General features: G+C 42.6%; 4 protein-coding genes across 4 annotated transcripts; all 4 read left to right on the top strand.

Moving 5' to 3' along the window:
* The first annotated feature begins 3,097 nt into the window (after positions 1 to 3,097).
* Positions 3,098 to 12,513, top strand: LOC136708616 (C-C chemokine receptor type 5-like). Its single transcript, XM_066683274.1, has 2 exons — positions 3,098 to 3,171; positions 8,410 to 12,513. The coding sequence occupies exons 1-2, from the start codon at positions 3,141 to 3,143 to the stop codon at positions 9,393 to 9,395; spliced, it is 1,017 nt and encodes a 338-aa protein (XP_066539371.1). The 5' UTR covers positions 3,098 to 3,140; the 3' UTR covers positions 9,396 to 12,513.
* Positions 12,514 to 15,445: 2,932 nt separating this feature from the next.
* On the top strand, positions 15,446 to 17,395 carry LOC136707981 (uncharacterized). Its single transcript, XM_066682219.1, has 2 exons — positions 15,446 to 15,809; positions 16,862 to 17,395. Exons 1-2 carry the CDS (start codon positions 15,715 to 15,717, stop codon positions 17,391 to 17,393), a joined length of 627 nt encoding a protein of 208 aa, XP_066538316.1. The 5' UTR covers positions 15,446 to 15,714; the 3' UTR covers positions 17,394 to 17,395.
* Positions 17,396 to 17,781: 386 nt separating this feature from the next.
* On the top strand, positions 17,782 to 19,370 carry LOC136708947 (uncharacterized). The gene is made up of 5 exons (XM_066683871.1): positions 17,782 to 17,829; positions 17,931 to 17,960; positions 18,098 to 18,237; positions 18,324 to 18,793; positions 18,884 to 19,370. Exons 3-5 carry the CDS (start codon positions 18,118 to 18,120, stop codon positions 19,311 to 19,313), a joined length of 1,020 nt encoding a protein of 339 aa, XP_066539968.1. The 5' UTR covers positions 17,782 to 17,829; positions 17,931 to 17,960; positions 18,098 to 18,117; the 3' UTR covers positions 19,314 to 19,370.
* A 433-nt stretch (positions 19,371 to 19,803) lies between these two features.
* Positions 19,804 to 22,729, top strand: LOC136708946 (uncharacterized). The gene is made up of 6 exons (XM_066683870.1): positions 19,804 to 20,058; positions 20,152 to 20,361; positions 20,472 to 20,773; positions 20,860 to 21,116; positions 21,221 to 21,469; positions 21,578 to 22,729. The coding sequence occupies exons 1-6, from the start codon at positions 19,926 to 19,928 to the stop codon at positions 22,221 to 22,223; spliced, it is 1,797 nt and encodes a 598-aa protein (XP_066539967.1). The 5' UTR covers positions 19,804 to 19,925; the 3' UTR covers positions 22,224 to 22,729.
* Positions 22,730 to 25,603: the final 2,874 nt, after the last annotated feature.

The raw sequence follows: 25,603 nt of genomic DNA, 5'->3' as shown, positions 1-25,603 counted from the left end.
AGCTGCAGTCCAGTCTTTGTGAGTCTTTTTGTTTCACAATCTTCTCCAGTGTGTGGTAATGCCTATTGCTTTTACACTTTTTTCTACTATGTTTTCCTTCACTTCTATTAATGCGCTTGGACACAGAGCTCTGCAAAAAGCCAGCTTCTTTAGCAATGACATTTTGTGTGTTGCTTTGCTTGTGTAAGGTGTCAATGGTCGTCTTTTGGACAACTGTCAAGTCAGCAGTCTTCCCCATGATTGTGTACCCTACAGAACTAGACTGAGAGACCATTTAAAGGCCTTTGCGCGTGTTTTCAGTTAATTAGCTGAATAGAGTGTGGCACCAGGTGTCTTCAATATTGAACCATTTCACAATATTCAAATTTTCGGAGATAGTGAATTTGGGGTTTTCATTAGTTGTCTATTATAATCATCAAATTAAAAGAAATAAACACTTGAAATATGTCTGTCAGGAATCACGGGGCGGACTTAAAGAGGCGGACACACTTGCTAAAACATAGTATTTATTGAAACAACAGAGGACAAAACAGAGATAGACAGACTCGAATGATAAGACGAAACACCTGGACAGAAGGAGACCTAGACAGAGGCTTGAACAGAGAGATATGGGAAGATTTAAACAGGGACCTGGAGAAAGAGAGCTAAACAGAGAACTGAACAACGAGAGCTAGACTGAATAAATATACAAGCAAACTTGAGACAAGGGAAGCGATAGGAACAAAGCAAGGGAACGAGCGACAGACAGACTGGAGAGTACAAACAAATGTGGAAACATGGAGACAACCAGACTTGATAACAACATGACTTAGGAAACGAACAGAGGAAACGACATGACCTGAGAGTAGAAAGGAGAACATGACACGACGGAGACAAACAGACCGGACTGAGCGACAAAGCAGCACAACAAGACTTTGGAAAGGAAACAACAAGACTGGGAATTGGAATGAATAACTGACAAGAGGAAGTGAGACAAGGGGACTTAAATACATAACACAGACAAGACACACCTGAAACAGATAACGAGGAGGACGGACAAGGAGGCGGAACAAAGGCGGGACATGGGCGGAGACATGAACAATAACAAACAGAGCCATGTGCTAAGAGAGCACATTACGGGGAAAACAGACACGGCAGGACAGGGCTTGACAATGTCAGTCTGTGTGTAATGAATAAGTATAATATACAAGTATCACGTTTTGAATGGGATTATTGAAATAAATCTCATTTTTTTATGATATTATAATTTTGTGACCAGCACCTGTATACAGACACACACACACATCAATTTCAGAAAGAATAGTAAAGCTAGCACTCACCAGATTTTAAAGAATAAAAATGAGCTCTTACCTCCACAAAAACTAAGCCATACAGTTTCAGCTTAGTGTCTTTTGGCTACTGCAGCAGCCCTATGTTTGATGTTATACACTAAGCCTGGGCAAATGTATTTTGTTCTTGGGCAAATGTTTTTGAATAGCAAAACAGAGTCTGACTCAGTGGAAGTTGAGCAAGAGTTACACTGTGAGTGAGGCAAAGGCATGCTTGCCAGAGAACTTTGTAAGCAATGTTACAGATGTTAAGTCTACATTAAATAATTCTGATTCCATTTTCATCTTTGGAGACATTCCTTTAGGCAATAAAAATCAGTCATTTAAAATGTTATCAGGGCCAGTGGGCCATATCTTGTAACCATTATATTATAGTGTCCTGTGTCCACTAATGAACTAGATGACAACCAACAAACTGTGCAGGGACAGCTGAGCTACCGTCTCTATGTATATATAGGGTGGACCATTTATATGGATACGGTTTAATAAAATGGGAATTGTTGGTGATATTAACTTCCTGTTTGTGGTACATTAGTATATGGGAGGGGAGAAACCTTTCAAGATGGCTGGTGACCATGGTGGCCATTTTGAAGTCGGCCATCTTGGATCCAACTTTTGCTTTGTCAATGGGAAGAGGGTCATGTGACACATCAAACTTGTTGGGAATTTCACAAGAAAAACAATTGTGTGCTTGGTTTTAACATAACTTTATTCTTTCATGAGTTATTTACAAGTTTCTGACCACTTATAAAATGTTAAAAGTGCTGCCCATTGTGTTGGATTGTCAATGCAACCCTCTTCTCCCACTCTTCACACACAGACAGCAACACTGCAGGAGAGATGCTAGCACAGGCTTCCAGTACCCGTAGTTTCAGGTGCTGCACATCTCGTATCTTCACAGCATAGACAATTGCCTTCAGATGACCCCAAAGATAAAAGTCTAAGGGAACATCTTCCCATTAAAAAACAAGAGTTGGCTGACTTCAAAATGGCCACCATGGTCACCACCCATCTTGAAAGGTTTCCCCCCTCCCATATACTAATGTGCCACAAACAGGAAGTTAATATCACCAACCATTCCCATTTTATTAAGATGTATCCATATAAATGGCCCACCCTGTACATATACACACAATTTGTCATTAACATTTTAGGACTGTCACACATTTTAAAGCGCACACACACACAGTCAGAAAAAATGGCATTGTAGAGGTAGACTTTTTTTCTCCTACAAGTTGCACACTGGAGATGCAACCTTAAAGATGCAGCAATGGTTTTAATGTCCTGTAGAGAACTTTAAAAAGTTAAACTACATTCACTTTCCAAAGGGCACCGTTGAATATCTGGATTTTCATGAATTGTTTATTTTAAAATAAGAAAATTAAAATCCTGGAGTGAGGACAGCTTGTATATACAGTCAACACCACTTTTTAAAAATATATCTACAACAGAATGTTTTTTTTAATATCTAGAAATATTAAATATTACCGCCCTAGAGACTTCTTCATGCAAATACTGCCAAATGCACATTTGGCACAGTGTAGACACTGATTTCAGGTTTTCAGAAACTAAATTAGGTTAAAAATGAAATATGGAACAGTATAATCCCAGCTAATTTCTAACTTCAAAATTTCTAACTTCAATACATTGATGCACTGTTTCCTTCAGACTGACAAATTTAGATAAGATCAAATCATTTTTGCAGAGTTTTTTTTTCAGTGCCTTTAAAGCCCGCCTCAGGAAACTGAAGCTCCACCACTTTATATACAGCAGCTACTCAGTGTGTCGCTTCAGTTCTTGGACTAATTCAACATGAATACTTCCACAGAAAACAACAGTGACGGTAGGATGTGTCTTTTACATTATCTGGAAACAATTATATTGCTGTTGCTAGTTTGAAAGCACTCACTACAGTTCAGAGTCTACAGTGTTTCAGATTGTTTTATAAACTGCAGAGTTGGTACAGGGTCCTGGGTTATTCAACCTAGGGATTGGTTCTTAAATGTAACAACTGCTTCTGCATATTTTCAGTAAAATGTATTTTTCAGTTTTGTAGATTGTTATGAAATAAGAGGCTATGATCTTTTTACAGGCATTTAAGAAATAATACACTGGAAGTTTGTAATATAGAGCTCACAGTATATTCCACAGCTCTGTCATCAATGTTTATTTTTAGGTTTTAAGATACAGAGGACAGAATAGTAATTTATTTGTTTATCAACAATCTGTAAGATAAAAATATTCCTTCATGCATTCCAAACTCTTGCTTTGAACTGGTTTGTACAAGATTTTGGAGTTGGGGTGCTATCCAGAGACACACACACACACACACAACTGCTCCAGTTTTGATGGGAAATGCAGCTGCATCAGTGTTTTGCTTGTTTTAACCATAGCAGAGCCACATATAAACAGGTCAGGGTCAGGGTGGGACGGTTTATCCACTGTTCACCAGCATGATGAGATCAGAGACATGACGTGTGGAAGTGATGGTGCCAGAATTGTCATACTGAGCTTGTAAAAGAACAGAGCAGTAAAGAATGGGCCCTGCCCTGAACACAGTCAAGAAAAAACAAACACTCAGATGGAGCACTTTCAGTTCCTCTTTTTAACTTTCTTTGTGGGTTTTTTTTTTTTTTTACAAATCAGAAGGTGGTCAACTGGTCCACTGCACTGTCTTTCTTTTAGTCTTATTGAAATTCTTTAGCTTTACAAACTCACACACATTTTATCCTTTCGATTTCCAGAACCTATTTATGTTGGTGGAAATGCGACAAATTGTTAAAAATCGTGTGTGAGAACTGGACATGAACCAGTCCCACGTTAGTGGAAAGGTCTATGAGTCAATGTTTATATCATTTCACCAAGTTAATAAAGACTTTTTACGTGTTTTTTTTTTGTTTTGTTTTTTTTACTTTGTACTGAAAAGACAGTTACACAAGAAAATTGATCATGGGCCTAAAATAACTTCTGTGCGTTAATGTGTAACTATTTGTGTAAATGAGCATGTGATAACGCATTTAAAGTTTATTTATTACAGTTCAATGTGCAATATACAATGTGAAGGACAGCTGCTGTTTACAAATGAAATAAACTTTAGTTTATCCATAAATGGAGATTCATGGTTTTCTTTGGACAGCAAAAATAAATAAATGTAATTATGAATGTGCAGCTATATGTGCAGATTTGAGACCTTCGATAGGCAGAGACCTTAAAAAAGCAAGTAAAGGTTTTTATTGCCATCAAATATTTTATATTTACACACTGAATATCTGTGTTGAAAATTCTATATGCGTTCACACAAAGTTCAGCATGTTTAAAGCACAAAGGTCTTCCATAGGAACAGATATTTTAACTGTGATGTTTTTAATGTTGATTAATGCAAACAAATTTATATTTTATTAACCAAAATAATAAACACTTGACAAAAAGAGCAGGGCACAGGGGAGCCACACATTAAAATCGAAATACTTGCTTTTCAGATTAAACATTGAATTGATAAAACAGTTGTATTTAATAACAATCCAGTCAATTTATATGAAATACTAAGAAAAACGATTTACATGATTTGGTGTAAAGTTAAACTAAGACTGATGTATAACTGGTCAAAAGGCACAAACAGAGATGTGATCTGTGACAAACTGTGATCCATCCTTCTGCAGAACTTTACTTTTCCTGTGAAATCTGGATGGTTTACCTCTGGCCTAAATCTGAATTTTACAGGAGCAATCTAAGATATTTACTTTACTTGGTCATAAAATGTCTAGGGTGTGTGATCATAGATTAAAAAACAGCCAAAGCTGAAACACTGCTGCCTATCACAGCATTGCTGAAGCAGTATATTCTCTTTGAGAAGTGCCAAGTTTGCTGCAGAGCTCCTATGATCCTGCCCTCTGTCCAATAACATTGCAGTCCAAACCCACACCTGCCAGGTCTAAAACAGTGTCTCACATCCATGAAATTACCAAGAGAACAGGGTTAATGTTATATTTTACCAGACCCAAAAAAGCCCCTTGACCAGGGAGGGAGTAAAATGAGAGGAAATGTTGGCCCTGTGTTTGAAAGTGGAGTTTAGAAGCAGCAACGCTACAGAACAAAGCCAGAGCTGAAAAAATATTTACATTTACATTTATGCATTTGGCAGACGCTTTTATCCAAAGCGGCTTACAAAAGAGGATCTAACATTCGAACTACAGCACAATTTATACAAGAATACCTTACATTAAGTGCAATATGCCAGTAAGTAATAAGTGCATTAAAGAAAGACATTCAGTGCAAAAGATACTCTCGGAAGAGCTGGGTTTTCAATGATTTCTTGAATGCAGAGAGGGTTTCTGTTGCTCTGATAGTGTTTGGAAGCTCGTTCCACCAGCGTAGTACCAGAGATGAGAATAGCCTCAACTGACCTGTACGGGGCGTTGGTCGTGTTAGTAGGCGCTCCTTTGAGGAACGGAGAGGGCGGGCGCTAACGTATGGTTTTAAGAGTCTATTGAGGTAGATGGGAGCAGAACCAGTGAATACTCTGAAGGCCATCATTAGTGATTTGAATTTGATGCGAGCAGCTAAGGGTAGCCAATGCAGCTCAACTAATAGGGGCGTGACATGTGCTCTTTTTGGTTGGTTGAAGACCAGGCGTGCTGCCGCATTCTGGATCATCTGTAGCGGTCTCACAGCACAGGCCGGAAGACCTGTCAGGAGGGCGTTGCAATAGTCTAAACGGGAGATTACTAACGTCTGAACGAGGAGCTGTGTTGTATGTTGCGTTAGGTATGGCCTAATCTTCCTTATGTTGAATAGGGAGAAGTGGCACGATCGAGCTACAGCGGTAACGTGATCTGGGAAGGTCAGCTGGTCATCAACCATGACACCTAGGTTTCTTACAACCTTGGTGGGAGCCACTGATAGGGACCCTAGCTTGATGCTGATGTTGTGGAGAATAGCTTGCTTGGCTGGGAGGACCAGTAGTTCAGTTTTGGATAAATTCAATTGGAGGTGATGTTCCTTCATCCATGTAGATATGTCAGAGAGACAGTCAGAGATTCGAGTTGCCACTGAAGTGTCTCCTGGAGGAAAGGATAAATAGAGCTGTGTGTCATCTGCATAGCAGTGATAGGAGAAGCCGTGCGAATGTATGATTGGGCCTAGAGAGGTAGTGTACAAGGCAAAGAGGAGGGGTCCCAGCACCGAGCCTTGGGGCACACCTGTGGTGAGGTGGTGTCGCGCTGATGTTTGTCCAAGCTATGACACACTGAAGGATCGTCCAGTGAGATAAGACTCAAACCAGGAGAGTGCATTGTTCTTGAAGCCCATGTCAGTGAGTTTGTTTAGTAAGATATGGTGGTTGACCGTATCAAATGCTGCTGATAGGTCGAGCAGAATGAGAACTGAGGATTGACCTGTTGCTTTTGCATCTTTAAGAGCTTCCATTACTGACAGAAGTGCAGTTTCCGTTGAGTGGCTGCTCTTTAAGCCGGATTGGTTCGAGTCAAGAAGGTTATGTTGGGAGAGGAATTTTGTTGCCTGCTTAAAGACAGCTCTTTCAACGATTTTAGACAGGAAGGGGAGGAGAGAGACTGGTCGGTAGTTCTCTACTATAGAAGGAGCAAGAGCAGGTTTTTTGAGTAGAGGTCTTACTTGAGCTTGCTTGAAGGTGTTTGGAAATGTTCCAGAGGTTAGTGAGGAATTGATTACATGAGTGGCTGCGGACACAATGGACAGGGCTATGGTTTGCAGTAGGGTGGTAGGAATGGGATCCAGTGGACAGGATGTGGGACGGCCACCTCTAAGATATAATATACAGTACAGATGCCTACATATAGATTAAAAGGAGTAAAGGCCATAGTACGTGTGTTTTATATAAAGAAAGTGAGGCATAGTGATGTTTGAAACATGATATGACTGTGTTATATACAAAGAAGGTAAATAACAAGATGATAGAAAAGCGTAAATACCATTGTTTGTTTGTTTTAAAAAAAATTTATGTAGATTCATGTGTGTGTGTTTTAAACAAATTAAGAAATAAGAATTGTGTTTGAAAAGCATATTCACCTATTTAAGGTGGAACAGAAATCATGCTTGGTAGTACCCAGGAAATATAAGTTTCAACTAGTAGTGAGTTTAGTGGTGTGTTTAGTAGTGAACAATAGTGGTGTGTTTTAAATTGGAAATGTGTTTCAAAACGAGTTTTTTTTTAATAAATCCTAGCGCTAGCTTTAGCTTCTTGTAGCTGTTTAATGTGGAAATAAGTATTCGAAAAGAAGCTGGAGAATACCACAAATAAGACACTTTAATGTAGCTTACATGTAATGTTTGAATATGAAAATTATGTCCTAAAATGACATTCATGATTGTAGGGAACACAAGCCTTGTCTAGTTCTGGTCCTGCTTCACCTCTAGTGAGGAGGAGACAAACTCGCTCTCTCGCTGTTTTGAAACTGTATTATAGTTTTAAATGCTTGGTGTCAGTATTACACATTGCTCTTTTAAGACTTGAATTTTTAAACGCAAAAATTTGACCAAACGCAAATTCATAAATTACACCATGAAATATTTCATTTACTTTTACTGTCAACCGTGTCATGGAAACATGCACAGAGCTGAACTTGCACATGGTGAGTTAAAAGTGGCTGAGTGAGTGAGCCTTTGTCAAATTAAGTTGGAATATTATATACAGTTGGAAAATGTATCTGTTGCTATAGTGACAATATTTTTAGAATACAGTCTATACAATTATTCTGTTAAAAAAAAATATATATATATATATATATATATATATATATATATATATATATATATATATGAATAAACAAAAAATATATATTTTTTAAATCAAGAAAGAATGCTTTAAATTACAGATGATCACAACCGCTGTGTGTTTTATAGCTATCAGATGCAGAGAGTAAGATTTGTACAGATTCTTACAGTGTTACTTTGAACTTTTAATACTTTTAAATTGTAAAACTAACTTCTTCTAAAAGTTTCATGGTCAGTGAAAGTGATTTGTTTAATGAACATCTAGCATGCTGTGTCCTTACATTCCAATTTATTAATATCACTGTTTTTTTTTTTTTCTTTTTTTAAACAGCCTTTGCCGAATACTATAGTTACGAAGGAGATCCAGCCCCACCCTGCAACAACAGCAATGTAAAGGACTTTGGCCGAGTTTTTCTCCCCACTCTCTATAGCATGGTCTTCATAGCAGGATTCATTGGCAACGGCCTGGTGGCGTATGTCCTCATCAGATATCGCCAGAGATCAAATATGGCCGACATGTGCCTCTTGAACCTGGCGATGGCTGACCTGCTGTTCCTCCTCTCTCTGCCCTTCTGGGCCCACTACGCTGCCATGAACCAGTGGACCTTTGGGAACTTCATGTGCAAGGCTGTGACATCCTTCTACATGCTGGGCTTCTACGGCAGTATCTTTTTCATGATCCTGATAACAGTGGATCGTTATGTTGTCATTGTCCATGCCCTTGCCTCGCTAATTTCCAGGCAGCACTCAGCTAATGTGGCCCTGGCCTGTTTTATGTGGATACTCAGTCTGATGGCTTCCCTGCCAAACATGATATTCTCCCAGTCAAAGAACGAGACATGCAAGCCAGAATATCCTGATCAAACCTATTGGAAAAAGTTCGGCTACATACAGCTAAACTTCGGCTTGATCCTCCCACTCCTCATCATGGTGTTCTGCTACTCTCAGATCATCTACACCTTGTACCATATGAAGTCTCAAAAGAAGCACAAATCCATTAGGCTCGTCCTGGTCTTGGTTATTGTTTTCTTTGTCTTCTGGACACCCTACAACGTGGTCACATTCCTGAAATTGCTTCATCAAACAGGGCACTTGCAAAGTTGTGAATGGCAGCAAAACCTGAACCTGTCCATGCAGTGGGTGGAGACCATCGCCTTCAGTCACTGCTGCCTCAACCCCATCATCTACGCCTTTGTTGGCCAGAGGTTCAGGACATTATTCATTAAGGCCCTGAAAGAGTCATTTCCAGCTTGCTTCAACAAGTGCAAAATGCTCAGCACTGAGCCATCTGAGGAGAAATGCTCAGTTTACTCCTGAGTAATTACAAACACTGCAGCTACAGCAAGCCCACGCTAATATGGTTTAATCAGAAAATACTTTCAGATGCGTACAATTTGTAAAACAATCAAGACATGTCAGACTACACCAGAGTGTCTGAAAACCCCTCAGACTCCAGGGGGTTAAACGCATAGCAAACGTAGTATGCTTCTGCTAAACTTGACATACAAGAGAACGTAACCGAGAATACTGAATGAACCTTGAGATTATGAGATTTAGTCTGAGAAATAGGGATGTAATGATCCACCACGAGACAGTTAATAATTAATGCAAATATGCAACAATTCTAATCGATTGAGATGTAAAATTAATTCATATTCATTTTAAACAGTAGAGGGCACTGGTGCTATCTACCTCGCCTGTATTCTACGTCGCTAAACAGAGTCGACACAAATACAGTGTGCAAATACTGCAAGAGAACTACACAAACAAACACAAACTACACATAGTGCAACAAACATGATACAGCATGTAAACCAGCACTACAATGAGAAGTAGTGCGGTCACCGCCACCTGAGCGAAAAGCGCATTTACACAACCACTCGCCAAATGAGTACGAAAGCCACTGCGACCCTGAACTGGATAAGCAATTACAGACAAATTAATGATCGAAGTTATGATGCCATTTCCCATATTTGAAAATGGAGGATTTTGAGTGTTGGTCAACAATTTGGAGCCAAAATATTACATTCCTTCACCCCTGCACTTTAACCAGACTGTAATGCCATCACTTTACAAAAAACAAAATTAAAAGTGGTCAAGACACTCAGTAGTATCCACTGCTTTTACCTCTAGCAAAAACATACTGTTCCATACCTGCCACCTCTTTTCCTAGTGAAAGGGTTTTATTCAACAGCAGGGGACATAAGGGACATATTTGCTTCTGCATAAATATACACTATTTATATTTCTCTAGTGAGAATATTTAAGTTGAAACTACCGAATTGACTGAGACTGTTGAGTTATGGAATTCTTACACCATCTTGTACTTTTAATACATATGCAGGAAATGTTTCACTATGAGTCAGTGAGAAATATAATGTAAGCAATTCTTAACAATAATAATAATTTATTTTGATGTATAGTGCTTTTTCAGAGCCCAATTCTGAGAAACAAGGAGATAATACACTGGCGAATGTACATAGGCCAAGTTAGTAATGGTCCCCAATATGGTTCTAATAAGGAACATAAGCATGGGGGTTCGCATAATTGCAGTCAAAGCAAAGGTGAAAACAGACAAAACATTCTGAAGGACACTTCACTGGACTTTGTGCTGACAGATGTGTGACTCTTAGGTTCTACTAAGGAAAAATTAACTCATTGTTTCACCTGGGAAGACTGAATGTAATAAACCTCATAGGCATGGGGGTTCGCATAATAGCAGTCAAAGCAAAGCTGAAAACAGACAAAAAAATTCTGAAGACACTTCACTGGACAGATGTGTGACTTTGTGTGACTTGGGACCCTCAGTGCTATCGTGTTCAGTCAGTTAGCGCATTCATATCTAAAAACAAAAAGGACTGGACTGCTGCTGAGTGGTCCAAAGTTATGTTCTCTGATGAAAGTAAATTTTGCATTGCCTTTGGAAATCAAGGACCCAGAGTCCGGAGGAAGAGAGGAGAGGCACAAAATCCACATTGTTTGAGGTCCCGTGTAAAGTTTCTACAGTCAGTGATGATTTTGGGTGCCATGTTATCTGCGGTTGTTGGCCCACTGTGTTTTTTGAGGTCCAAGGTCAACAAAACTACCTAGGATGTTTTAGAGCATTTCATGTTTCCTGCTGCTGACCAACTTTATGGAGATGCAGATTTCAATTTCCAACAGAAATTAGCACCTGCACACAGTGCCAAAGCTACCAGTACCTAGTTTAAGGACCATGGTATCTCTGTTCTTAATTGGCCAACAAACTCCTAAAACCTAAAGACCCAACAATGGAGAAGAGCTGAAGGCCACTATCAGAGCAACCTTGGCTCTCATAACACCTGAGCAGTGCCACAGACTGATCGACACCATGCCGCGCCGCATTGCTGCAGTAATTCAGGCTAAAGGAGCCCCAACTAAGTATTGAGTGATGTACATGCTCATACTTTTCATTTTTATACTTTACAGTTGGCCAGCATTTCTAAAAAACCTTTTGTGCATTAGTCTTAAGTAATATTCTAATTTTCTGAGATACTGAATTTCGGCACAGTGGCGCAGCAGGTACAGTCCCAGTCTCTGAGGCCTGGAGGTTGTGGGTTCGATTCCTGCTCCGGGTGACTGTCTGTGAGGAGTTTGGTGTGTTCTCCCCGTGTCCGCGTGGGTTTCCTCCGGGTGCTCCGGTTTACTCCCACAGTCCAAAAACACACGTTGGTAGGTGAATTGGCGACTCAAAAGTGTCCGTGTGTGTGTCTCTGTGTTGCCCACTCCAGGGTGTACTCCTGCCTTGCACCCAATGATTCCAGGTAGGCTCTGGATCCACCGCGACCCTGAACTGGATAAGCATTACAGATAATGAATAAATGAATGAATTTGGGGTTTTCATGAGTTGTCAGTTATAATCATCAAATTAAAAGTAATAAACATTTGAAATATACCAGTCTGTGTGTAATGAATGAGTATAAAATACAAGATTCACTTTTTAAATGGATTTACTGTAAATCAACTTTTTCATGATATTCTAATTTTATGACAATCTAATTTGATGCACCTGTATATTAGGAATAAAACTTTGTGCTCTTTTTTACATTTCTGCCTTTATTACCTGCCCTCCATATTTTCTGTAAAACACAATCACAGAATAAAAAACACATGTAAAAAAAAAAAGACACTGATATAAAGCACCAAAGCTTCTCCAGATTTTCCAATGAAAAGGGTATGTATTTTGGGCACTTGACTGTGTCAATGAACTATATGGCTAATGGTGGTGCGGCTAAACTAGGCTTGCCTCATTTCTATTTGCTCCTGTTTTTCTCTCATTTCCATTTTTTTTGATCCCCCACGGTAAGAGGAATGTTTTACATTTGTGAATGTGTTCTGTGTGGGAGATTGAGAAGCATTTTTATAGCTTTAATTCAAATTTTACATAATACCAAAAATTCCATTTAATCAATGGGATTTTGTTTTTACTAATAAACAAATGTTTAATTCTTACTAGTTTGTAAATTTAGTTTGTACTAGTATCATCACTAATAAAAATTGCTACCTCTATAATCTCTCTCTATTAATGCTTGTTTGATCTCTCTTCAATCACCTGTATTAATGATTTTTATTATAAAGAAATGCTCATAAAAACAGAATGCAAATATATATTTATATATAATTAAATTATTTTATTAACTATTTTCATTAGCTTGTTTATATAATGGTTCTGTATTTCCTGTATTTTTTTTTTGGTAATTTTTGTCACTGAGAAACAAATGGTGCACATTAGCTGATGCTAATTTGATTGTTCTCAAAATGAGTAGTTTATAACGCATGTAATTATAGTTGTAAACTGCATCTATAAGATAAAAGAACAAAGGTTTTTCAAACATTGTCACAAGAGTGCATTGAAATTATGAATCCAAAAAAAGATATTTCCCTGAAATAAAGTTTAGCTCTTTAGAACTTTAATTTAAAAAAAACAAAGATTATATATATAAAATTTTTCATAAACAAGATGCGACATATCCTATGTCAATCCATTAGACCTTCACATAGGGCCCACCTCACATTGTTTCTACCAGCAGACACACAATTTCTACTCTTCCAATCTTACAGCTAAACCATAAGGTTGCTGTGGCCATTTATGATCTGATCAGCAACCAGCTACCCTTAACATCGACGGTTAGTCATTGAGCCCATCACGAGTACCCAAACCAGCCACTGTATCACTAGCTCTTCACAGGGGTCATCGGGTAGGCACCTCCCATTGTCTGTGTTTCGCTGAATTAAGCCAACAACACAATGGCAATCAAGCCAGAAGGATCAACAGTGAAGTCTGGTGTCCCAGACCCACATCCCTCCAAGCTAGTTTTACAGTCCTACCTTACCCTTAAACATCAGCAACTGTAAATCCGCACAGAACTGTTAATGCATGCTCAGTGCCACCAGTTCTATGTGATCTTTACATGCTACATCACAAACCACCAAAACAGCACCTTTACAATGCATTTCGCCAACTGGTCTGTGTTGTCCTTATCCACAACCACTGACTAGACCTTTCAGCTGTATCTGATAACTCCTTCACAGCTGCCTTTAGTTTCCGGCCACTGATGCCAAACTTCACAAGCAGGAATGTGGCCGACATGGCTACAAATCCCCTAACACCTATCTCCACCAATCTTACCTGTGCCTGCCTTCCACGTTCCCTCTCTTTAGCAACCAAGTCTACATACTTCTACCTCAAATGGAACTGTTAACCCTATGAAATAAACAATATGTTTACTTTCAGGGCACAGCACCATATCTGGCCTAAGTGTAGTTAATGCAATGCACTCTGAGACCTGCAGGTTTTTTTTGTTTTTTTTTACCTACGTCCACCAGCAATTTCCAATCATGTGCTTCACCCAATCTACTGATATTTATAGCATGTGCATTCTCTTAAATACGTCCCCCCTCACGCACAAACCTAATTACTTTATTATTACAACCACTCATCAATGCATTTACCTTAAAACTTTTTATATCCAACATGCTAAAACACTTAGCACCTGATTATGTCTCCATGTATACCTCCCCTGCAACAAAACTTCCAAGCTGATAGAATATACCTCACCACGCCAACCCTTGTACATAATCTACAATTAGGGTTTTTACCTACCCACTGTCCAAAATTTTGTGGAGTTGGAAGGACATCACAAGTTTCTCCAAGCAAAAACGTAATATGACTTGCCTCCATCGCCCACAATTCTTGCCAAGTAATCTTCTGCTTCTCTACATTCTTCGAGCGAAGAATTGTTTTGCCAGTGATGCTGCTGTTGCACACCATGCTTCCTCTTCCTGATCTCAAACAAATCAAGTCGTCATTTGCCTTCTCTCTGGTGATGTAACCTTACAAAACGCTTTTAACAAATCACCTGACCCAAGGCCCGCACTTACGCATTGCACTTGGTGAATCACATCCCTTAGCTCTAATGAGCTCCTGGCTACCTGCACTGCCACTCATGGGTTCCACTTCCTTCCTGCTTTTGTGACTGGCGCTGCTGCTTTAACCACTGCATCCTTCAGTCCTGACTAAATCATTCCTCAACTAAACTTAAGTGGTAGCTCCAGTATCCCTCTCCCATACCATGCCACACTACTTATTACAGTGTTTATACAGGTAACAATTTTTACAGGTAATTAGTGCAGAATAGGAGGACTTTTTAAGGAAAAACTAACAGAATGTGATTTTTTTAGGTTTTTTTTTTAGGTCTCTCACAGTTGAAGTGAACCTACAATAATTATTACAGACCTCTCCATTCTTTGTACAAACCGGATTCCAAAAAAGTTGGGACACTAAACAAATAAACACAAATAGTGATTAAAAACTGAATGCAATGATGTGGAGGTGCCAACATCAAATATTATATTCAGAATAGAACACAAATCACAGATCAAAAGTTTAAACTGAGAGAATGTATTATTTTAAGGGAAAAATATGTTGTTTCAAAATTTCATGGCGTCAACAAATCCCAAAAATTTTTTACCACTGTGTGGCATCCCCCCTTCTTCTTACAACACTCAAAAGACGTCTGGGGACAGAGGTGACCAGTTTCTCAAGTTTAGAAATAGGAATGCTCTCCCATTCATGTCTAATACAGGCCTCTAACTGTTCGTCTTGGGCCTTCTTTGTCGCACCTTCCTCTTTGTGATGCGCCAAATGTTCTCTATAGGTGAAAGATCTGGACTGCAGGCTGCCATTTCAGTCCCCGGATCCTTCTCCTACGTAGCAATGATGTTGTGATTGCTGCAGAATCTGGCATTATCTTGTTGAAAAATGCAGGGTCTTTCCTGAAAGAGATTACATCTAGATGGGAGCATATGTTGCGCCTCTGACCGAGCGATCTTCGCGCTTAAGTGTTTCACAATTCCCGCCTCTCTAGTGCTTCTCATTGGCCTGTTTCAACTTGGCCTGTTTCAATTGTTTCAATTCCTGCTTCAATGATTGGCCCGGAGACGCAAACAAAGTGCGTCATTGAAACAGTGGGATGTGTTAACGCCGATGGCTGTCTGACAATGGCCACACATTGAAACTGTGGGAGGTGCTAACGACTGATTGGCCGACGGCTGTGTGATACTGGTTCCTCATCGAAACTGTGGGATGTTCTAACGCCTGATTGGCCGACGGCTGTGAATGTTTCAGGGGGCGGGCCTTACAATGGCTCCTCTAAAACGAGTCGCTTCGTTCTCTTTTTCTCAGTTCTACAGCGAACAGACAACGATTAAAAGGTAAGTGCTGCTTCTCGTTCATTGCTTAGACTTTAGTAAGACTTTTACGATTTGTGTTTGGCGTTTAAAGATTAAGGTAGCAGCGTTGTTGGTGCGTGTGTCGTTGTATACAGCGCAGCGTTCAGTAAAGGGCTTGTGTAAACACTGTTTTATGTTTATAATCTGCTTTTTCTCAATTAAATTACACCGATTTTATAAAATGTAGTAAAACTGTAAGTGTTAGTTGTAGGGAATGTGTTCTGGTAACGTTAGATTTCGTTGTAGGTTTGTTAAACGTGTTTAACAAGTTTTTACAATTGTGTTTACATGAATAAATGATATTTCTTGGAATCCCAGACGTTAAACTATTCATCAGTATAACGTAGGCAAAACATCTGAGTTGTTTTTGTTGTTGTTTAGTGATAAAATAAGCAATTATAAGTGTTAGGTGTACAAAACCCATTAGATGTTGTTGTTTACTGATTAAAATATTATATTAAAAGAATCAGGCTTAAAAAACATTAGTTGTTTAGTATTAAAATAGTCAGTCATATGTATTAGATGTATAGTTTTAAAATATTGTATGTGTTAGGTGTACAAAACATTGACAAGTTGTATGAAAGAGACCATTTCCACTAATGCCAGCTTCTTTAAACCTCTTCTCTGTGTGTAATCATGTGTTTTGTGGATCTGTTTACCAAATTAATATTAGTTTAATACAATGAAATGATCCCTTTTTTTCTTTCTGCAGTGTGCCTCTTAAATGCATGAATTTATGTTGTCCTGTCTTTCTATTGTTATGCTTAACAAGCCATTATGGACCCATTCAGAGGGAGTCATTCATCATTATCAGCTTCCATTAACACATCACAGCTATTATCATCATGTTATGTGTTACATTAAGTAGAGCTTTCAGTTGATTGCTTATAGTACTTATAAACATTTAGGTCAGCTGTGAGTTTTAACACCTCAGCCCCCTGCCCCTCTACTGTTTTGTATTTGAATAAGATGATCTTTGGGTCTGAATGTTGGTCTGATCTTTTTATTTTTGTCTTAAAATATTGTTTTTACAGAATGGATTCCCGACCGGTGTTTCGCTTCGAGGCAGACGGTGAGGTCACCCTTCGACCCACACCCGAAGCAGTTCAGGCAGCGAGAGAGAGCTTGCCCGGTGTCGGATCTGGTGCGTCCCGCCAGGCCCAAAACCCCAAGACTGTCTTGACAGAGGCCAGGAGGAGAGTGGTGGCCGGAGGAGGAAATCCGTGGGATAGCCAGCTGCTGGCCAGCCAGAGTGCTCTTCAGTTTGGCCGGTACCAGGGGAAACCCTTCAAGTGGCTGCTGGAGAATGACCTGGGCTATGCAGTCATGGTCCTTTCTGGACACCAAACGGAGCGCGAGTCTGGAAACAGATGCGACACTCCACTGATGAGCAACAAAGACGCACTGCTCCAGTACGCCAGCTCCTTCCCTGAGCTTGCTCATGCCATTCAGCGACGTAAGGGACGGGATACGCAGGCGGACGACTGTCTGGTGGGCTTTGGAACTCACAAGGGAAACACATACAAGGAACTTTATGAGTCCAAAGACAAGGAGAAAAAGAGGTGAGAGCACATTTTCATTTACATGTTCTATATGAGTACGTAGGGTGTGTTCATGTTGGTTTTACTATTAGAAGCAGTAAGAAATTAATTAATTGTAATTGTTTTTTTATTTTTTGACAGTTATGTCCAGTGGCTTAGGGTTCAGTCATGCAGGCGTGGGACAAAGATGGAAGCTCTTCAGATATACATACAGAAGAGGGATGCTGAGCCGACACAGCAGGGGCCCCCTTCCTCTCAGTCTGCCACTGCAACGTCCACCCCTCTTCCGGAGTCTTCACCCAGAGAGTCTGCACACCCTTCAGGTGAGTTTTAACAGCATTAGTTCAGGTCATCAAGCACATTCTATAGTGTGAGCTCAGCTTTAATTGCTAATTATTTGTCTTTTTCAGAACCCACAGACGAGGAAGTGCTGGCATCTGCCATGGCAATGGAGACATCAGGTTTGTCCTCTCTAAACTGTGATGCTTTTGTGTAAATAACAATACATTTGAAACACGGTTAATGTGTGATAACATTTTGTTGTATGTCATGTGTTATCTAGACCTCGAAGGGTGATGCTGGAGGGGTCACGGTAAGTGGCGTGGCCCGTCGAACACTGTAGTACTGGAGACTTTAGTTTGTCACTGTGCACGTCCTGTCCGAGTAGTAGTAGTATGTCCTGGTGGTTTTTGACGGTCTGTTTACTTGTTTATGCTTCTCTTTCATCAGCCCCTCAATCACCCGTCCCGATGACCTCCCCTGCCCGCGCGAGGCAGAGTGCCGCAATGACGCCTCCCCAACCAGTGACCCCGAGTCGTTCGCCGAGGATAGCCGCTCAGAAGAGGGATGCACCCCGTGCGTCTTCCGAGGTGAGATCACTGTGCCCGCAAATTGTTTTGCTTATGTTTATAAGAATGTACTCGTGAACACATACTGACGGTCATGTCTTCTGTAGGGTCCTGTGCTTCCAGTGAGCTGGAAACATCACTCTCTCATTCCAAAGGAGCAGCATGAGTGGATCAGCCGTGCCATGTTCAAGAGGGATGCTGCAGGGAGAGCTGTTCTAACCGAGCAACTCCGGATGTGGTGGTTTCCTCCTCCTCCGCGTCCTGTCCTTCACCAGCCTCCGGCTTCCCCCGCTGCCTTCTTCACCCGGCCCTTCTGCATTTGGATGCCCTACCGTATGTGGGCGTTCAGGCTGTCGTGCCAGCAGCCCGAATGCCTTCGCGCTGCTCATCGCTTGACGGCGTGCGGCTTGTACAAGACGGTCAGGAGGGTGCTCGACTTGGACGGCTGGTACTACTTGGCCACGGAGTACCTCGAGTGTCGTCGCTGTCACAAGAAGGTGGCGGGATGGTCGCGGGACGTCTTGGAGCAGCTGGATCCTGCGCACCGAGCGTTGTTTCCAGCCATTCGCACGTACAGGTACGCACGCACACAGTAGTTATTCTTCGAATGTGCGTCAGCCGCTGAAGCCAGTTTCTTGATCTAAACGTTTGTGTATGTGTTTAACAGGTTGTCCTGTGACGTGAAAGTGGTCCGGCTGATGCGCGAGCGGTCCCTCGGCAACAGCGTCACTGCGCTGTACCACAAGCTTAAGGAGCAGCACAGCGAGACCTGGATGACCAACACGATGCGCTACCTTGCGGTGTGCAAGAAGTTCCGGGTCCCTGGTGCTGCGGCACAGAGTTTGGAGGCACCGCCGCAGATGCTGCCTATTCCCTCGCCCCACTGGCTCCTCACTGTCCACGCAGAGGACATCCGATCGAGGATCAGCGAGATGAAGGCCAGGATCACCTCTGTTTTTGGATCGGTCTTAAAGATGGATTCAACAAAGAAGGTAAGAGATTTTTTTAAAATCCATTATATTGTGTTAAAGTATAGCCAAGCGCTAGGGTGGACGCAGTACCCTGACGCTGTATGTTTTTGTTTTTGTTCAAGGTGACAAAGAAGCTGGCTGGAGATGCCGCTGGGACAGCAGCCTGGGCCACCAACGTGGGGAATGAGTTCGGGCAGGTCCTCATGTCTGTGCTCACGTCCCACGAGGGAGACGGGCTGCTGCCCATGGCAGCGAGGCTGATGGGGCGCTACCGTGACGCTGGAGTCCCTCCGCCCAAGCTCATGTACGTGGACAGGGACTGCTGCTCTAGAACGGGGAGATCGAAAGTGGCTGCCATGTTCCACGAGTGGGAGGAGCTCGTCGTCAGACTGGACGTGTGGCACCTGATGAGAAGATTCTCCGTGGGAGTCACCACGGACAGCCACCAGCTGTACGGCATCTTTATGGCGAAGCTGTCTGCCTGCATTTTCGAGTGGGATGCCGGGGACGTGGTTCGTCTGCGAGAGGCCGTTCAGACGGAGCTGAAAGAGAAGGGCATCACGCACTCGACAGAGGACGAGCTCACCGCCAAGCTGAGCGCAAAGCTGCTCGCTCGGCACTGTCGCCGTCGCACACGTGGGGCGCGGGAAACCAAGCAGCTCATAGATCAGCTGCTGGTGGCTTTTACTGACGTGAAGGACACGATGGGCATCCCCCTGTTGGACAAGGAACGGATGGATGTCATTTGGGACACGCAACGGCAACACCGTTGTGGTGACGAAGGGAGGGGTCGTTCTTCCCGTGTACCGCTGTGCGCGTGGTTCCACATCCCTCGAGTCGTTCCACCTTCACCTCAGCCATTTCATTCCTGGTGAGTTTCTTTATTTTTCTTCTTCACTTTGTGATTGTATGCATGTGACTTCATGGTGGAGTGATTTTTACATATGTTTTCTTTGCCCTACAGGCAGTTCTGCCAATGCCGAGAACTTCCAGGCATACCTCCTGGAAGGGCTGGTGAGGTGGAACGAGGACCGCGCTTCATCAGCCGTGAACCGGTCGGAGCAGGTGCTGCGGTGTTATACTGGCCACATGCAGCACGCGCTCAACCAGCTCAGTGAGGAGATGCTGGGCTGTAAACTGGTGGAGGACTACACCAAGCCCAGAGAGTACACAGGTAACGTTTTTGAACGCGAATCATCGTGCTGTAACCATATAGCCGATCTATTTTCATTCGGCACAAATAGCCACTCTTATTAAACTGCTGTGTGATCGTTTGCGTTTCAGGTGAGCTGATCGGTGTCGAGTACCTCTTCTCTCAGCAGTGCAAAGAGCTGAGGGACGACATCGGCCGGGACCCGGATGCCCCCGACGGCACCCCCGATGACCTGTCGGAATGGGAGGACGAAGGATTCGGTGAAGCTGAGTCCTATGTCGGAGTGGACAATGACCCCACCGTTGACCCTCTGTCATTGGATGATCCCGTCCCGAAGGTGGCTGAGGCCGAGGCTGCGGCATCTCCTCCCGCAAAGTCAGAAGACGCTTCCGCAGACCCGGTCCTCCCCTCTCAAGAACCGGAAGCAAAAGAAGTAAGTGCTTTGTTTTTTTACATGTGAGCGTTTAACCATACATGGAAAAGGGAGCACGATTAACCTGAACGTCTTTGTCTTGTCAGGTTTTCAGAGGGCCGGACGGAGCGCCAGGATACGAATGCGTGGTGAGGCTGGCCAGGTACCTGGTGGACTTGCGCGACGAAGCCTGTCTCTCTGAGAAGCAGGTCGCCGACATCGTCGCCCTTTGGAACCGTCTGCCGGACGTCGACAAGCAACGTGTCTCTTACCAGCCGAGGCACAGGGAGCGGCTGCTTCAGGGACGCTTTAAGGCCAGCCATGCAAAGTCCACGGTCTCCAGCGGGGTCGAGAGCTTAAAGCGGTAGGTTAATCATACTCCTGGACAAAGAATTTAATGCTGCGTGATCTGTGCTGGCACATATATGTTTAATAACGTGTTCTGTATTATTCTGTTTCTCCCAACAGCTGCTTGTTGGGTGAAGGAACGGGACCTGCGCAGTGGCCAGATGCAAGCCGCCTTGTGGAGGCCATTTGCTTGGAGCTGTGTGACGTTCACCCTCATGGCCGAAGGGTCGCTGGAGCGAGGGTGAACCGCTGGGCTGCGATCCTGCAGGACTACGGCAGGATCAGGAGGCTGGTACTGAACAGCCCAGGTCTCGTGCAGGCGACGTCGCTTCAGCTGTACGAGATCAACCAGCGCACCCTCTCTGTGTGGTAAGACTTTTAAGCCGACTTTTATTAACATCAATGCTAGGAACGCTCTCTTCCAGCAAGCACTGAATAACACTGTTCTCTCTTTCTTTTTCTTTTTTTTTTTTAAAGGCACAACAGCATCCAGAAGAAACAGGAGCAGACGGTGTTGGCGATGGAGATTCCATTGCCCAAGCCGAGCCTCACAGCTGCCGTTCCATTGCCGCAGCCTAGTGAGAAGGTGCCGGAGGAGTACCCTAGGACCTTTTCTTTCCCCACTCCTCCGGACCTGTCGGGGCAAGCGGCACAGCGAAGACGGCCTGCTACCGCAGCTCCTGCGTCTGCTCCGCCGGTGCAACTGCCACAGCCTCCGGCTTCCGGAGGAACTGTACTGTTCCTTCAGCCTTCGACACCTTTGACGAACCAGCTGGCACTTCTCTTGCTTCAGCCGGCGTCTCAGCCATTCCAGCCGACCCTTATGCCAGGACCTCCCCAGCCAGTACAGCCGACCCAGCCAGCTCAGCCCGAGAGAAAATGGAGCAGGACAACAGAGTGGAGGAGACGGAAGGAAGCGGAAGCGTTGAGTAAACATCAGGGTTGTTCCACGCTTCCTGCCAAGTTCCACCAGCAAACACACTACAGATGCTCCAGCTGTGGCCAACCAAAGACTAGGGAGTTCGGACATAGCAGGATAGGCAACAGGTCATTCTGTGCCACTGCTGAAGGAAAGACGTTAGAGGAGTGGCTGGCTGAGCAAGAGGAGCAGGGGGACCGCTGACTTTTTTTTTTCACATGGACGCTGGTATTTGCAACAGCAGTACATCCACGTACACACAATTTCACGCACAATCCACTGTGTAATTCAGACTTGCTACTTAACCTGCATATGTACTTATCAATACTGTACTTATATATAGGATGTGATGAGACCTTTTGTAAATAAATGAGCCCTTTTTATTTATATGCAATTGTTGCGAACGTTTTCACAAACTTGGAAAACATAAAGTACTTTTATAAGCTTGTAAATAAACCAGTTAAAATGTATTAACGTTTCTCGTGTCGCTCAATAAATGTATAGTATTTTACCATTGACAAAGCTCACACTAATACTACTGAAAACATACAATGTTTATACATGCACTAAAAAGCACATGTTGGAGTGTTTACGAATTCAAAATGCCCCAGTTCTATTGGTGTCTGCCTTGGCCACTGAGAGCCCACCACATGGCTACTTAGTCCAGAGTTGCTCCTCCTCTTAAGAGGGCAACGGCAGAGCGGAGGGGACGTGGGGCCCGCCGGTGCCCCGCGGACCCTTTGCTTTGGTTTTTTCTCACGTCCGACGCCCTGGAGCGTGTCCTCGGCCGGTCAAGAGACCCACGGTGGCGTCTTTGGGCCGGATCGGGTCGCGGGCCTTCGCGGGGGGGCCGCAGAGAACATTGGGTGGGGTCTTTTGTTCTAGAACCTGAACATAGTTCTCTACATTAATGGTGCCTTTCCAGACATGTAAGCTGCCCATGCCACAAGCACTCATGCAACCCCAGTGATGCAGGCTTCTGAACGGAGTGTTGATAACAACTTGGGTTATCCTTGTCCTCTCTGGTCCGGATGACAAGTCATCCCAGTGTTCCATAAAGAACTTCAAATCGTGACAGTCTTCCACTTTGCCACACTCCATTTTAAAAGGCACCTGGCCCAGTGCAAACGTCTGAGCTTGTGGAGCTTGCTTAGAATAGACTTCCTCTTTGCACTGCAGTTTCAGCTGGCAATGGCGGATGGCATGGTGGATTGTGTTCACTGACAATGGTTTCTGGAAGTATTCCTGAGCCCATCATGTTATTTCCTTGACAGTGGCATTCCTGTTTGAGGTGCAGTGACATTTAAGGGCCCGGAGATCACGAGCATCCAGTTTTACGGCCTTGACCCTTACGCACAGCAATCGTTCCAGATTCTCTGAATCTTTTGATGGTGTTATGCACGGTTGATGATGATAACTTAAGTCTTTGCTATTTTACGCTGGGTAACACCATTCTGGTATTGTTACACTATCTTTCTGCGCAACAATGGTGGAATAGGTGATCCTCTTACCATCTTGGCTTCAGAGAGACACCGACACTCTGAGAAGCTCTTTTTATCCCAATCATGATGTGAATTGACCTAATTAGTGTGAATTGGTCTTCCAGCTGTTCATTACATGCTCAATTTCCTTTTTCCAGCCACTTATTGCTACTTGTCCCAACATTTTTGGGATTTGTTGACACTGAAATTTTGAATCAACATATTTTTCCTTTAAAAAATTTACTCAGATTAAACTTTTGATCTGTCATCTATGTTATATTATGAATAAAATATTGACATTTGCCATCTCCATATTATTGCATTCAGTTTTTTTTCACAATTTGTTTAGTGTCCCAGCTTTTTTTGGAATCCGGTTTGTAGGTAGAAAACCCTGCAAAATCAGCAGTGTATAAATTTTTTTATTTTCCCCACTGTGTGCGTGTGTATATATATATATATATATATATATATATATATATACACACACATACATACATACATACAACACTCAATATTTAGTTGGGGCTCCTTTCGCATGAATATTGTAGCAATGCGGCCTGGAGTCGATCAGTCTGTGGTACTGTTCAGGTGTTATGAGAGCCCAGGTTGATAGTGGCCTTCAGCTCTTCTGCATTGTTGGGTCTAGCGCAGGGGTCAGCAACCTTTACCACTCAAAGAGCCGTTTGGACCCATTTCACACAGTAAAGAAAACACTGGGAGCCACAAAACCCTTTTGAAACTTTAAATGAAACAAAAGGGTTGCGCATAAGTGTTTTTTGCCTTAGTGCTATGTATAAACAAACCATACTGCGATTATGAAATCTATGAAAGACTGCAGAAAAATATGAAATAACATTTCTGCATGCAACCTAATATTTTTAACTCAAAAAAAAAAAAAAAAAAAAAAAAAAAAAGACATTGGGTTGCCGGTAGAAAAAAAAAAACTCAATGTCTATTTGAGTCCTTGTAATAATGGAAAAAACAAACAAACACAGAACTTAAATTATCCACTGGCAGCAAACAAAAATGCTGTCCTCTCTCTGCGTGCTGTCATTATTATACTGGCACCGTGCAGTCAGTTGTCAACCTGAATAATAAAATGTCTATTTCACTGAACAATTAAAAATTTGAATATATGCAAAATAAAAGGCAATTAAAATTCTGATCATACTTGGTCAATGTGATTTCTGCTCCTCAACCTCAGTGCTCAGCGTCTGCTCATCGGGGTTGTATGCGGTCACCTTCATCTTCACACAGGATTGTAAGCTATCATCTGTGAGACATATGTGGTGTTTGTTTTTAATAAAGTTCATGTTCATAAAGAACACCTGCTCACATACATATGTGGATCCAAAGATCGACAGGACTCCAAGTGCATACGTTTTCATGTTGACATAAGTGTTGGGGATAGCATTCCAAGTTTCGAACACAAGTTGTTTGGTTTGGGGAGGTTTTCAATATCACGCCATTTGTGCAAGTACAGCCTTCTGACATGAAAGATATTCAAGGTCCGCTGTCAAGCGCTTGAACTTGGACACCCACATTTCTTTGTCGGCTATGTCAGCCAGTTCCATCTCAAGATCAGGTGGGCTCACCCCTGGAAATGCTGTCATATTCAACAGGGATGGATCGAGGCTTAGGGGAGTGATAGGGACGGATAATGTGTTTTTTCCTCTCTGAACTCGCTGAATCATTTCCCGAACGATGTTTGCATTGTGATGACTGCAGAATGTAAATACTCTGAACTCTCTCAAACTGGGGAAGTGTGACAGTGTACCTTTTTGTAAATCTCTGGCAAGCACTTTCAACTTGCGCTTGAATGCCAAAACCACCTCCAACATGTGCAGGGCTTTGCGTCCCTTACCCTGAAGAGCTGTGTTCGGCGTGTTCAGGTGCGCTGTCATGTCTACCAAGAAGCGTAGCTTTTCCTGCCACTCTGGCTCTTAAAGCTCAGGAAATGTGAGCCCTTTGCTGCCCAGGAAGGTTTTCACTTCTTCCAGACACGCCGCAAAGCCTTTCAGTACCTTGCCTCTAGACAACCACCGGACTTTGTTGTGCAGCAGATCAGAATACGTGCTTTCCAGCTCGTCCAGTAACGAACGG

This window comes from Hoplias malabaricus, chromosome 10 (genome assembly GCF_029633855.1).
Source record: "Hoplias malabaricus isolate fHopMal1 chromosome 10, fHopMal1.hap1, whole genome shotgun sequence".
In the NCBI taxonomy this organism is placed as follows: domain Eukaryota; kingdom Metazoa; phylum Chordata; class Actinopteri; order Characiformes; family Erythrinidae; genus Hoplias; species Hoplias malabaricus.
Note: the sequence above shows the minus strand (reverse complement) of the source record. Positions and strands in the feature narration are given on the sequence as shown.